The 14,962-nt window shown below is 26.5% G+C and overlaps 1 protein-coding gene across 1 annotated transcript in view; it reads left to right on the top strand.

Annotated features, from left to right (window-relative positions):
• LOC123297652 (knirps-related protein-like) overlaps positions 1-14,962 on the top strand; it is a 51,697-nt gene that overhangs the window by 23,762 nt on the left and 12,973 nt on the right. Inside the window, exon 2 of the mRNA XM_044879398.1 lies at positions 10,762-10,839. Within this exon, the coding sequence (XP_044735333.1) occupies positions 10,762-10,839 (78 nt within the window). The remainder of the gene's footprint in view (positions 1-10,761; positions 10,840-14,962) is intronic.

Below are 14,962 nucleotides of genomic sequence, written 5' to 3'. Positions count from 1 at the left end.
TATATTATGGTATGTTTACGTTGTTTTTCCATGTCAGTGGTCCGTGTACCAAATAGACCATGACGTCAGTTTAAATATCGAAGCATTAAACGATATGGTTTAGCGGAAATATGTAGTAAGAAATAATTTTATACAAGTACTTAACTAATATGGTTACTCCAATACATATTGTCTTTAAAATTTTAAATACCCAACAAAAAAATAAAACAAATCGCAGTGGGTATTGACCTAGTGAGCCAGTTCAATAACTTTTCAGTTAAGAAAATTTTTGTGTTCTTTGACCAATTTTGCTAAAATTTGTTATTCCTTTGCTTAGAATTTCTCTCATTTTCTTTATTTGTTATAGAGCCTCAAAACCACAAATCATCAGATGATAGAAAAATCATATCTCGAATTAATTAATTTTTTTAATTAATTAAGCTGAATTGAACATTCAAAAATAAAAATCACGAATCAATCTTAATAAATTTTAATAGGTAATTGATTTTCCATATTTTTTTAAGTATTTCAATTTTACGTATAATAAATCGAGCAATGCCAAATTATATGTTTAAGATTCTATACACTCTGCGTTCTGATGTCCTAATTTGACTGCAAATTTAATGTAATCGATTCCTCATGAACTTCCAACGCCTGGATAAATTTTTTCGAAATTAAATTTTATAATGATATTAAATCCTGGTATAAAATAGCAGAGCATTTTTGTTTCGATTTTTGGAATAAAATCAATTGCTTTACATCAGAAAGCAAAGTAAACTATTTGAATTTTTAACTTCCACATTCTCCGGTAGCTAGATATTTGTTCATCCATTTTGCTACGTTTTTGTATTAAACAAGTACTTTTTTTTTACCATTATTCTAAATTAATTGTTTACGTTACACAATTTGAATTTAATTTGGTTATTAATTAGATTTTTGTTTTGTTTATTTAAAAGAATGCATTTTTTTTTTTGCGAAGTTCTTTTGTTTTGAATTTTTAATTTCACTTTTAAACTGTTTTACTTTTGTCTGTTCTCATACGCACTAAAATTACTTCAAGCATAAAATGCATTTTGAATTGGCAATTATATATGCGGTGTAATCTGGTGCAGTACACTTTACTGAAGGAGCAAATAAAAGACTCAGCCAGTCTTATAAATGACAAAGGCAACCAACACAGATATGGTTTATTCTTCTCGAAAGCTGCATTTACTTGCGGAAATATTTAAATAGCATCGATTTATTTATATAAAAGGACAGAGTATGTCAGAATCGAATTGGAAAAGCCAAAGATTGAATGGAAACAGGAAGACTTCTATATCGTAAAAAAAGAAAGGAGCTGATGCATTTAAAAGACTGAAAATTTAAAAGACTTAGCTGTACAGACCATTAATTTTTTTGTGCTTGGAAAAGCACATGTTAAATACCTACGGTTAAAATTCATTCTCACATATGTTTTATATTAGTTATTGCTGATGGCTTAAGCAATAACATTCAATTATTATGATTATATTTATGAATATTACATGATGTTAATTTATTAAATTAATAAAAAGTGTTAAAATGACATTTTGAAATTTTCTCTCTTTTAAAGTGTATAAAAAGAAGATATAGAAAGATATTAAAAATCAATATTAAAGATAAACAAATAAATATACTACATTTTACAATCATAATAATTGTAGTATTACTTACTTCATTTACACTCTAATAATAGGGTAATGTGTAGTACCTTGGGCTTGATATACTTTGATATTTTCTTAATAGCTCACTTTATATTTTCTCAACAGGTACTGATAATATGAAGACAAAGTTTACATAAGAAAAGGCAAGTAAGGAAATGAATGATTATATCTATTTGAATTTAAAAAATTTTGCTTTAAAAATTATCCTATTTATAAGTACTTTGTGTATTGAATCAGATTTTAAATAAATCGCTGCTTATTGATGCGTATTTTCTAATTCTAATTTTGGTTTGAAATTTGAAACTTTGGTTTGAAATTTGAATAAATATTGAGAAGGTAAAGTTTGAAAGTGTAAGGGGTTCTTGAAGACTTTCAATATTTCAATCACATACACTGTAATATTCTGTATCCCAGAATGGACTGTGTCTAACGCTTACTGGTGAAGTTTGCAGCACAATCGATGGTAATAATTCTTAGTATTTTAGAGTTATATATACATTTTTTAAAACATACATAGTTTTAGACTCTAATAATTTTTTAAACAGAAGCTTCCGTTGTCATATTTTAAACAAGTGAAATTTACAAAATTTTAAAAAGCAGCGACAAATTTTTCGGGTACGGAACCCTTCACTCGCATATGAAACGTATCTAAGAACACTCTCTATTAAATTGCCTTTTCCGTAAAGTAATTTCCAAATTGAGCCGATTTGGAATATCATCGCCAATTTTTAGTTTTATCGAAATTGCTATTTTATTGAAATAGCTAAGAACACTCTCCATTAAATTATCTGTCAAACAAAACCAAAAAAATTGAAATCCGTTCATCCGTTTAGGCGCTACGATGTCACAGACGGACAGACACAGAGACTCACAGAGAGACACACACATATAGGGGTGTGTGTGTGTGTTTTTTAGTTTGGGAGTTTAAAAATTACTTTAAAACACAGAAATGTATATTTTGATTCCTGGTACTACACTCTTCCTTAATAAGTAAGTTAGTTGTATGTAAGTGTAGTAACACCGTACGTACTAAGTAAGATATACTAAGTAAGTACCTAATCTACACAGATCTAAGGAGGTCAAGACAATATGCAGATATACAATAATGTAAAACAAAAGAAAATCAATAAACAACCATAAATAATATTGGTAACCAGTTATAAATATATGCATAAACACATATTTAATGTGTGTAAAAAGGCTCTTAACCTTTTTGTTAATATTCATAATTTTTTTTAAAATACACCTTAGCAAATTTAGGAGGAGACAATGACGAAGTTAAATATTTTTAATTTGTGTTAAAAAAAATAATTTATAGTATCAAAATGTTCTTACTTATAGTTTTTATAAAAAATCTATGTTAATGGAACTATGAGAGTTAACATTTCACGACCTCTTGATATATCCGTATCCCGGTGACATAAATTCATTTCAGGAAGAAAAAATGTTTTTCTGATTTGCTTGTAGGTTATTTCATTGATAATTTTTCGATTTAAGTTGTGAAAGTTGATAGAGATTTGATTTTTTGGGCACTTTTATACGTTGGGTTCTTTTTAAGCTCTTTTATTCGTTGCATAGCACATAAGAAGGCTGCAACACAGTTAGAATAAGAATTAAATGTGGAAGGCCGAACAAGATATTTTTAGTCTGCATTGGTAGCAAAAAAAAAAGTGTAATTTGTTTAATTATTTGAAATGTACAAAGTCTTTTCTTTTTAACGAGATATTAAATCGAACGAGTCAATCCTAGAGAATGCTCAATATCAAAACTCTAGCATAAAATGTCAATAGAACCAATATGAAGAAATGCTTTAACAAGAATTACTAATTTTACATTAAAAGACTTGTTAATTAACACTCAGCGTTAATTCGTATTGAAGAAGATGTTTTTTAGAAAAAAAAGTCATATTATTCAAATTTTAAACAAACCGATTAACATTTTTTGCAATTTAACCCAATCTACAACAGTTTCTATACAATTGAAGACGAAACAACTTAAAAACGAATGCAAAAACAATTTATGCAAAAATATTATTTAACAAAAAAAAGAATTATAAGAAAATAAACATTAACATTTAACGTCCATCGATTAGAAGTGTTTATTTATTCAAATTAACAGTAATAATATAATAATTTATTTAATATTTAATAAAACAGGATGATTTAAATATTATTAGCATTCTGACAGAAAGTATTTGATTTACACTTCGAAAATTGAAATCATAATATTAAACAAATAACGTGTTGTGTGTGTGCCAGGGTGAATCTTTTCTACAACTTCTTACACAAGAAGTTTTGATTACGCTCTCAACATAAACACTATCAAATAACATGGTTTGGCATTCAAAAAAACGTGGTGCCTGCTAACCATAACCTTGGAAATTGCAATTCAATTTATTATGCAATTTATTATTCGTTCATTTCTCTTCTAGAATTAAAAGAAGAACGCGGATTTCCATAAATTAGAAGCTTGCGGGCGTAATCAAAACTGAAAGTGATGGTCAAGGAAGTTAGATGAAATGAAAAGGACTGAGAGCTATCATTTTTTGGGAGAAATTTTTGGAAATATTTTAATTGAAATTGCAATATTTGAGTTGACTTGGTTCTTTTGAATTATTGTTTTAAATTACCAAATTATTTTACACACACATAGCGGTCAAACTTCTAACACCTCTTTTTTTAGTTGGGAGGTTAATAAAAAAAAGACAGGTTTCCACTGTGGTGCAATCAATTTTTCTGCTACCGTTCAGGCCATAATCAGTACGTTATTGGTATTACCCCTAAAGGCCAAATCCAACACGGTTATTATTATAAATTTACGTTGATGATATTTGATAAATGAATGTTTAATGAAATGAAAATATAAAGAAAAATAATAATAACACCTGTCTATTTACACAATTTTTCTTTTTTTGTGTTATTAAACACAAAATGTGTTATTTTTTTATTTTAATATGGCACTGGTAAATAACTTACTTGTCTTCTTATTTTTATTAAAATAATTATACATACGGATAAATAAATCAGGAAAATAAAAGATTGAAAGTGTTTAACACTGTTTGCACATATGTGTTTAAATGCATCTTGAAGTAAAAAAAAAATTAAGGTTATTCGATTCACAAATTATTTATTATATAGATAAATTTGATTTAATATTAATAAATTGGCAGTACATAATCGGTGTGTTACTGAAGTCGTGTGAGTGCGACCCTGTAGTCTACACGACTAACTTCCCAGAAGAGGAAAAAACATTAAAAAAAGGTCTTGTTTGCCTTCATAGATTATCTTCGAACATGTACTGCAGTTTATGCTGGAACGATCATTAACTCCATAGATAAATGTTGTGTTTTGATTCGGATATTGCGGCCTTGAAACCGCGGAAATATTTAAAACTTGAGATTTTCCAAATCGGCCCCATTACATTCATTTCCTCTGGGAAGTTAAAAAGATGAAAATAATAATTCTAAAGCCAGATATTGTATTTCATCGCCATCTCTGAATGGTTGCAAATTTGAGAGACTGTTTTCTAAATGAAGATCATACCAACGTTTTCTTATACAATACCCGGAAAGACTACAAATTGGTGATGATGTTCCAGATCGGCTCAGTTTGGAAAAGGTTTTAAGGAAAAAGGCAATTTAAGTGAGAGTGTTCTTAGATATGTTTCAAATGCGGGTTTGGGTTCCGTAGCCGAAAAATTTGTCGGCATTTTTTTAAATTTTGTAAATTTCACCTGTGATAATATTATCGAAGTGTTATATTTACGATTTAAAACCCAGTGACTGACATTATATTCGATTTAAATCAAAATAATTTATTCCAATATAAAATTTATGATAATAATTGAATTATTATTATTATTTATAATTTTTCTCAATTGTTTTAAAAGAATATTGTCACATATTTATATTTAATTTGTAAATCAAATGACAGATACATTTAACTGTACATATATATGTTAAAATGTACTTATACCATTATGTTACAATTTATTTCACAATTGACATATGTAAATATTAAAAAACGTAATATTTATAAAATAATAAAAATGTATTGAAATGAATAATAATAATATTATATATAGGTATGTTGTTGTATTGAATGTTGAAACATATATAGAGAAACAATAATACATATTATAACGTTTATTTTTATATATAATCGTTGGTGCGTTTGCTTATAATGGTGTAACAACGGAAAAACTGAATCTATTGAAGTCAAATTCACAGAATAGTGTTTGCTTTGTCAAGACCGTGGATTTATCTGGAGGGTGTCAATAGTCATACCGGAAGCGAGGCTGATGTTCGAATCTAATTTGAAGATCTCCTGTTTTAATCATTTTGTTTTTTATCCCCTCTTTTATCTTCTTTAATCAGAGTATAAACCTAAGTGTCTATTCGTTGTGTGCGTAGTCATGGCAGGGACAATAAAATCGATGCCAACACTTCCAGTGAAAATTTTGGCGATAAAGGAGGCTGTTATGACTAATTTGCAATTCTTTACATGTTAATCTTATTGAAAATGTCAAATTAAAATTATTGAAAACACTAATTAATTAAACTTAATGCATTAAAAATTGTGAAAATAAGAAATCCAATTGGACAAATATTATTTTTCAAATGTAAATTTTCATTATTATTTATTTAAATTAATGAGACAATAATATTAAATTTTCAATGTAAATCATAAATGCAATCTATACAATTATATATGCATCCATACAATTCTCTAATTAAAGTAGTGTATCGTTACCATGGAAACGCCTCCAATAAAACTCATGCACGATGCGAATTGAAGTGAAATTCACACAATATTGTTTGTTTTGTCAAAGCTATGGGTTTTTCTGGAGGGTGTCAAAATCCGAGACCGAAATAAAATTGCGAAGAAAGCTTGAGACCAACGATCGTAGTCATACCTAAAGCGAGGCTAATACCCGAAGCCAATCTGAAGATCTCTTGTTTTAATCATTTTCGCTTTTCTTCCCTTTTTTATTTTCGTTAATCAGAGTAGAAACTTAAGTACTTTACAATATTCCGAAACACTGAAATCAAGTCAAACGCATTGGTTTCTAAGGAACAAAAATGGAGTCAATAAAAAGTTAGAATAAAAGTTAGATAACGCCTAGAATACAAGAATGAATACTGTTGTTATTTATTTGTTTGGTTGATATTGTCAAACAAAGCAGACGGGTAATGGGAAGCGTACTTATAGATTTGTATATGTATGCAGTTCAATAAATTATATATGATATTTATATTATTAATATATAGAGAATTCTATTTATATTTTATTTACGTACCTATATAAATAAAGTTATAACAATAACCAGAAATTTAACAAAATATTTTCAAAAATAAAAAGCTAAAGGCGAAATAAATGTACCTACACAATCTTAAAAAAATTCCATAGCGCTGTGTTAGCTAAGTGATCGAAAAAATAACAGATTTTTCTTAAAATCGAATATTATTGCCTTCTTAGTTATTCTAGAATTTTTATTTTATTTTTATTTCGAAAACTAAGCGCCTAGAGAAAAAAATCTTAAAAATACTTTTTTACTTAAAACTGATTAAAAAAAAAACCTTTTTATTTCGAATTCCAAATTTTGTGCTTTACATATCCCCTATTGTAAATAAAAATACAATTTCGCTGGTATATTTAAAAAAAAAATCCATTGATGAAGATCAATTCCAACCTGAAGACCTTCCACATAACCACGGCCTCATTAAGAATATTATTAATATTTCATATCGGACTCTTTTTTTGTCCTGTTCCCACTCGCGTAACGCGCGGTAAGGAACATAGCTCCAGAAACTCTGATTACAATCGTAGCAAGATGTTTGGTTGAAAACCAATGAATTATTTCCAATTTCTGTATACTGTTGTCTCTATTGAAAAATATTAAAAACAGATGACTAATATTTTATACAGGTAAATGATCTGGTATTTGTAAAGTGGGTTTTCCTTTTGTAACATTAGGAAGCCGCATAATGATAAATTAAATCACATGTAAACAGGCCTCTAGATTACCCTGACAATATTTATATATCCAGATAATAAATTAGATTGTCTATTTAAACTTCAAGAAAATATCTCTCACGTTCTTTCAAATTTTTTGTCATTTGTCATTCATACGTAAATAGTGCAACAATGACTTAAGAATTTTTTGCTGTGGGTATAATAATTTTATAATATATTCAATGAGCGTAAATTTTAAAAACATTATAAAATTTTAAACGTGAATATTAGAAGATCATTGGAATAACAGGAATTCTAAACTTAATAGGGTATTATCGTTAGTCAAAAATAAATTATGAAATTTGAAAAAAGTTAAAATTTATGTAAAAATATACTTAAATATTCTGATTTCGAGTCATAAAAGCACTTTTTTCTTTTAAAATATTAAAATTAAAAATCGAAATTTTTAAACTGTATACCACGTGACCTAAAACGCGGGCAAGCCTTGCTGTGATGTCACATCGGTATGAGCCATAGACCATCAATTAGTTCAGTGTAGACAGCTGGGTATAATATATCCATAGATAATAAGTATTGATATTTATTATAATCATATATCTATGAATATATCTGTCAAACTTATCTGTGTTATTTCATGTAATGATACCGATATTACGTCATCAAATTGGATGCCCGCGTTTTTGACAGTTTAAAAAAGGTTTAAAATTTAATTTAAGTTTTTGGAAATAAATTTTTGGTTGCTTTTTATTAGCAAAATCAACATTTTGAAGTACTTTTTCAAATATAGTAGAAAACCCTATTCCAACTAATGGATAAAATGTCAGGTTTTTCTAATCTCGGGATTAAAATATTGGGCATTTTTTCACGGAATTTTATTTCTAATGTTTAACCATAAAAATTTGAAAAATCAAGAAACCTTTTCTATTTTATTTCATAACTTTATTTTATAGGAAATTTCACTCCAAATAAATTAACCTTTTTTTTTCAAAATGCAATCTATTGTAAAGATTACCTTGGTTGTTCTGATAATTTAAATATTTAATTCAATGTCACTTGATATAATAATCTCCATAATCTTAATATTTCATCAAAAACAAGATCTTTAAAAATTATATTCTCTAAATTCAGGAGTCATAAAACATAGTTATTTTCAAACTTTATTAAAAATCTATGCTGAACGACAGAAAAAATAAGTTAAATCAAGAAAAGTTTCTTCTTAAAAATACAATTTTAGATTTCAATCATTTTATCTTCTTCATCCAAGACAAATATTTTTAATAAATAAATTAAATAATAAATTAATTCATTCAATTATTTACGTTGGCTAATAAATAACATGACACCCCGTCTCAAGTAAAAATTCGAGTAGAAACTTTGAAATATATTCATTATTACTTAATAAATAGGTACATTTGGTACAAAGCTTAATTTATTACCTGGTTTGTTGCTGTATTTATCAAATTTATCTAAAAAATAATTACCTACACCATCTTTTTTTATTTTTATTTTATGCATAATTTAACTGTGTCTTTAAATATCTTACGCTCGAGTTATACAAATATATTTTCCATACCTTATTAAATACTATTTATTCCCTGGAGTGTCTTTCATAAAGCATATAAATAAAATTTTTTTTAATTGTAGCAGATTTCAGAGTTAAAGTTTAAATTTTGCAACACACTGTAAATATATTTATCTACAAATTTTCACATGAAGTTTGGTAGATAACAATTAATTCTCCAAAAAACAAACAAATTCACCTAAAAAATTACTCAAGTAAGTTTCCTAAATATATAAATTTTTACATACACAACAAAACCATAATAAATTAAGATAAATTAAAGTAATTAAAAACCACAGAAGTAAAATAAAATATTATAAATAAAATAAAAAAAAAAAACATATTATCACTCTCATAATTATTTCCTTTACATAAAAAAAAAAATACAATTAAAAAATCCTTGATATTCTAACACAGTTAATTGTATTATTAAATGGCCTAAATTAAATATTTTTTAATAAGAATAAAACAACAACTTATAACATTTATTAATAATTAAATTTAATTGAAATTCGAATGAAAAAAAACCTTGCCATATCTTACAAACTAAACACATTTTTGTTTGTACTGTAACAACAAATAAATATATCCTTTAAAGAAAAAATTTAAACAATAAATTTAATAAAAAACAATTAAGAAAAAATAATAATAATAAATTAACGAACGCAGTTGATCTAAATTTAATTTAAAATAAAATAAGAATAATTTTTTTTATATTTTAAATTCAAGTTTAAATTTAATTAATTGACTGAGTGGGTATATACTAAAGTTTTATAATACTGAAAGATATCGAAAATGAAACATTATATTGTAGTTTTTATATTTTAGGGATTATTTAAAAAAATGTTATTATAATAATTTCAAAAATTCCAACTAATAAAATAGTCGCAGTTTCCTGTGCCTGTGAGATAAGAACTACTTTTCCCACTGATTTTGCGTGGATTAAAAAGTTTATTACCATACGCATTTTCCACCAATCGAGATAACTGTCCAATCAAATTACTATCAAAATCAACAGTAACAATAGTACCTAACTTTTTTATTGTTATAGTCTTCTCAATAACTCATGACAAACTTTAAATTATCATTATTACCGTTTATTTTCTTATTTTAGAGGCGTAGATAAAGTTTTGTACGATATATGTGTTAAACTCATAATACGTACGTTAATAATGCTCATATCGCACTTGTATCGTAAATAACTATAATAATATCATTTCCATAGCCTTTAAATATCCCAAAGCTTTTCTAATTTAAGTTTTCCCATTTTTTGTATGTTTCAGTGTATTTTTAATATATTTTAAAATACGTATTTATTTAAATAAAGAGAAAAAACATAATTAATGCATAAAAATGTAGATATATATTAATTAGATCTCGTTTGTGATTTTAAATTAATGATAATAAGAAGTTTTCAGTTCTATTATTTTTATGGATGATGTATTTTTAGACAAGGCTACTCTTATTTCCTCGAAAACTGTTCAATATATGTATTTTATCGATGAAACTAAATTTAAAAAATGTTATTTTAAATATTTTAATATATTTTTATTTGTTTTAGATGAATCAACAATGCAAAGTTTGTGGTGAACCAGCTGCAGGGTTTCATTTTGGAGCATTTACCTGTGAAGGATGTAAAGTAAGTATCATAACATATTATTAATAAAGACGTATATTAGCAGTAACGCCCGAAGGAATGAATTACGTTTCTCAGGGATAAATTCATCAAATGTACTATTTGCAAAGGATAGATGACATCACATTTGCTTACGAATACTTGATTTACTTGAAAATTTGCTAACTTATCTTATTCAAAATAAGTAACTTGACATAAAATTGTATTCAAATATACTCCAGAAGTCGAGTAGTCGAGTTTTCATAACATTATACTTAAAGTAGAATAGGAATTACAGATCTCTTTTTCTGTGTTAATTTTAACAGAACCAAAAAAATAAAATTAATATAATCTTATAAAAATTAACTTTCTTAATTTATTACCAGAAAAACCACAACTATTATGATTTAAATTAACCAAAATTTTCTTAAAAAATAAAATAAATTGTAATCTTGTTACAATTTAATAGCTTAACGTTATGTAATTAACAAGATAGAAGACCAGTTGAAAAATCAACGGTTCAAAAATCTAATCAAAATTTTTCTCTTATTTGAAGATCTTTCATCATATTCAACAACTTATTCGAATTTTTTTTCTGAAATATCAATTGTTCTTTAAATATGAATTTATTCTAAAAACAAATACTTTTTGCACTCCTCTACTCTAATCCAAATATTACACTTGTCTACCAAGGACTTTGCTAAAGCTGATAGAGATTCATTGTAGTCATCTCCAGTGGTGGATTTACACTAGGGGCAATCGGGGCTAGTGCCCAGGGCGGCAAATTTTCTAGGGCGGCAAAATTTGGAAAGTGAGAAAACATTTTCTATACAATATATAATTAACTAATTCTTTTAAATAAACATTTTATCTTTCAAGAAATATAATTTATGCACTATGTATCAAATTAAAATTTTGTATATTATAATATAGGAAATTTAAGTGAAAACTATTAAAATAGTTTAATTAATTTATTTCCAATAAGATATCAAAACTATTATAATAAAATTTCAGTCATAGGGCGGCATTTTCTTCAATGTCCCAGGGCGGCAGAATTTTAAATCCGGCCCTGGTCATCTCGAAAAAGTTGTAGAATAAGTTTAAACAATGAAAGTAATCATTGTTATCATTTAATTAAACTCTATCGAATCAAAAATTAAACATCTGTGTAGCAAAATAAAAGTGCAATTGTACCTATGAAGTTATTAACTTCCCAGTACAGGAAGTGAATTTATTATAACCGGTCCGGTTTTTGAAATTAAAATTTTCAACATATCACTACGTTTCATGGTCAGGACAAGGCATTAACATCAATTTGGAGAAGAAGAATGTATGTGTATATATACGTACGTTCATGTTCATTTTTTTCCTTAAAAAATGGTATTGACTTCGTTGAGCTCATGATCAAAGCGTATTCGTTCTGTTATTATTCGTGTAAACATCAAGCGTCACACAAGACCCATTCCACGACTGATTTTCTTTCTTATTCGTGTAGAACTTATAATGTTGATAAATTTTAGACAATGCTCATCGGACATTCAATTGAGTTACCAATACGATAAATATATTTGAAGTAAAATAAATTTCATGAGTAAATAAATAATATCTATGATTTCAATAATTCTCATCAGAAAACATCTAATTCTACAACATGCACTACACACTTGCGGAAGAAAAAGTGTTAAACCGCAATAAAAAATAAAATTGTAAATTTTTAATAAATAAAAATTGCGCGACGGATTTTATTATTGTATGTATATTATTATAATATTATTATGTGCGGCCTCATATTTCTGATTTAGTTTCACGTTATGGTTTATCTAACAAATTTTATCAATGGTCGATCACTTGTGATGGTTAGTGGTTGATTTTTTTGAGCGATGATCATCAATGAACGATCGATCGATTCATATTTGTGGTTTTACACTTTCGTTTTTCATCTATAAATACATAATTTTTATTCAATATACTTATGAAATAGATGAGTTATTTTTATTGATTATTAAGTAAGCGTATTCGTGATCACTAATATAAATTGTCTGGTACCTCTTAAGGTATTTTGATATCGAGAAAATGAAAATGATACCAAAGATTTGAAAAATCTATCAATTAATCTTCCTTTTATAACGTCTTTTGTGAAAAATTCATATCGATTCTCTGTACGGTTTATGAGAAATTATCAAAGTCGTTTTATACCAAATTCTTCAATTAAATCTCTTTACCAGTAATCTCAAGGAAATTCATATTTTAATTTTCAGTTTGTCATATGTTTGGCTATCGCTGATTAGTTAATTGCCCGACTCAGGACAGAAAAACTGGATCCATGTTTTGTCTGTCCAATTTGATATAAATAGATTGCTATGTGATTTCACCCATAGATAAATCAGCTTAAAAAAGTTTAAAGGGTTATGTTTTTACATAATGAGATTTTGTAAGACATTAATAGGAAAAACGGTTTTCCTCTATTACTTCTGGGTTCATGAATGCTCCTGAGCAAAGCTTTTTTTAAATTAATTCATGGAGTTAGAATTAATTAACGATATAGAAGGTTATAAATAACAAAGATTGAAATTAAATAATGTTATAAAAATCCCCCAATTGTTAGAAAATACGTTTGCGGTTTATGTATTGATAATTTTTACGGTGCATCTTAACAAAAATATAATAAAAAAACTTCATAAATGTGTATGCAGCCATGCACACATTCTTAATTTACTTTAAGTAAAATTGCTTAGACAATTTAACTTTTGAGTAAAGAAATCCCATTAATCAGTCCATAGTTAAGACACATTAAAAAATAAATAAACTATGTGGTTTATAAATTACGTTAAGTAGAGTACAGTGTGGTTTTTATTTACATGTATTATGTAATCCTAGATACACACTTCATTATATTTATGTCTCCACTAAGGCACTATGTTACTTAAATAAACAGTTTTTTCATAAAACAGTTATTTATACATACAATACTTAAGTAACAATAAATTAGACTTTAAGTAATGATGAAGACGATATACCTATTTCATTTAATGGAAGGTAAATAGCTGTAGCTGTGCGGAGGGTATATGGGGGTTTAATAAGTACACAAGAACAGTATTATAAAATAGTTTTTATAAAACAATTGTAATTTCCATTTCAAAGTCGACGTTGCGTGAAAATTCGGTCATTGTAATTCAATTTTTTTTTTTAATAAGTTTTTTTAATGTTTTTTCTTACTTAAGTATATATAGGCTTGTTAAAGATTTAAGTCGTTTGTTTTTTTGTTTAAAATTATGTATATTATTTTTTCTTATTTATGTTAGATACACATTATTTACTAATGCCTTTTATTATTTAAATAAAACAAAATGTAATTTAATCATTGATGTTTTTTTTTTTTTTTTTTTGAACGAGCGATCAAAGAAAATTGGGAAAACTAATAAAAATATTGATTAGCAATTTCACTTGTTGATTCATCATATTATTAGTCCTTCAGTCATGGAAAGTTTGAAAAGAGTGTAATACGAGACTCATATAGTTTGAAAAAGTATGTAGTACTGAATTTTTTGCTTAAATTCGAAAACTGATCAACAATAAAACTTTTTTTTAAAATAAATAAGTCCTTGATCGATTATATTCCAACTTATTTATGCATAAACAAAAATGTGACATAAATTTTGCAATAGACTGAATTCAATTATATTTATAATATTTTTACTGCCAATTCATATGCAAAAATTGACTATTAAATCAAGCAATCTATTAACAATCACAGCAAACAATTTCTCTACTTAGATATTTAATGTCTTTCACAAGGTAAAATATTTGTAACCAAAATATATAAGGCTTTCGTAGTTCAACGTTTTTGTTGAAACTGATATCAATGTTTAAATTTGTAAATTTCGAGTACACCATAAGATTAAACCATTCTTTCCAAGAATACTTTCTTGCATTACACAATTTACTGAATCTAAATTTAACACTTTCGATTGTTTCCGTCCATGGATGTACAAATATGGGAGGTTTGAAATCTAAAATCCTTTATTTTTATTTGAAAAGAAAAAAAAATTATTTGATTAAAAATTCATCAGAAAATATTTTGTTTTGAACGCTTGAAAATGTTTACAACGCTGGGACGTTCTTGATCAAGATCTTAAGATTTCTAGAT

Source organism: Chrysoperla carnea, chromosome 4 (assembly GCF_905475395.1).
Source record: "Chrysoperla carnea chromosome 4, inChrCarn1.1, whole genome shotgun sequence".
Taxonomy (NCBI): Eukaryota; Metazoa; Arthropoda; class Insecta; order Neuroptera; family Chrysopidae; genus Chrysoperla; species Chrysoperla carnea.
The sequence above is the reverse complement of the archived record's forward strand: the minus strand, read 5'-3'. Positions and strand labels throughout refer to the sequence as shown.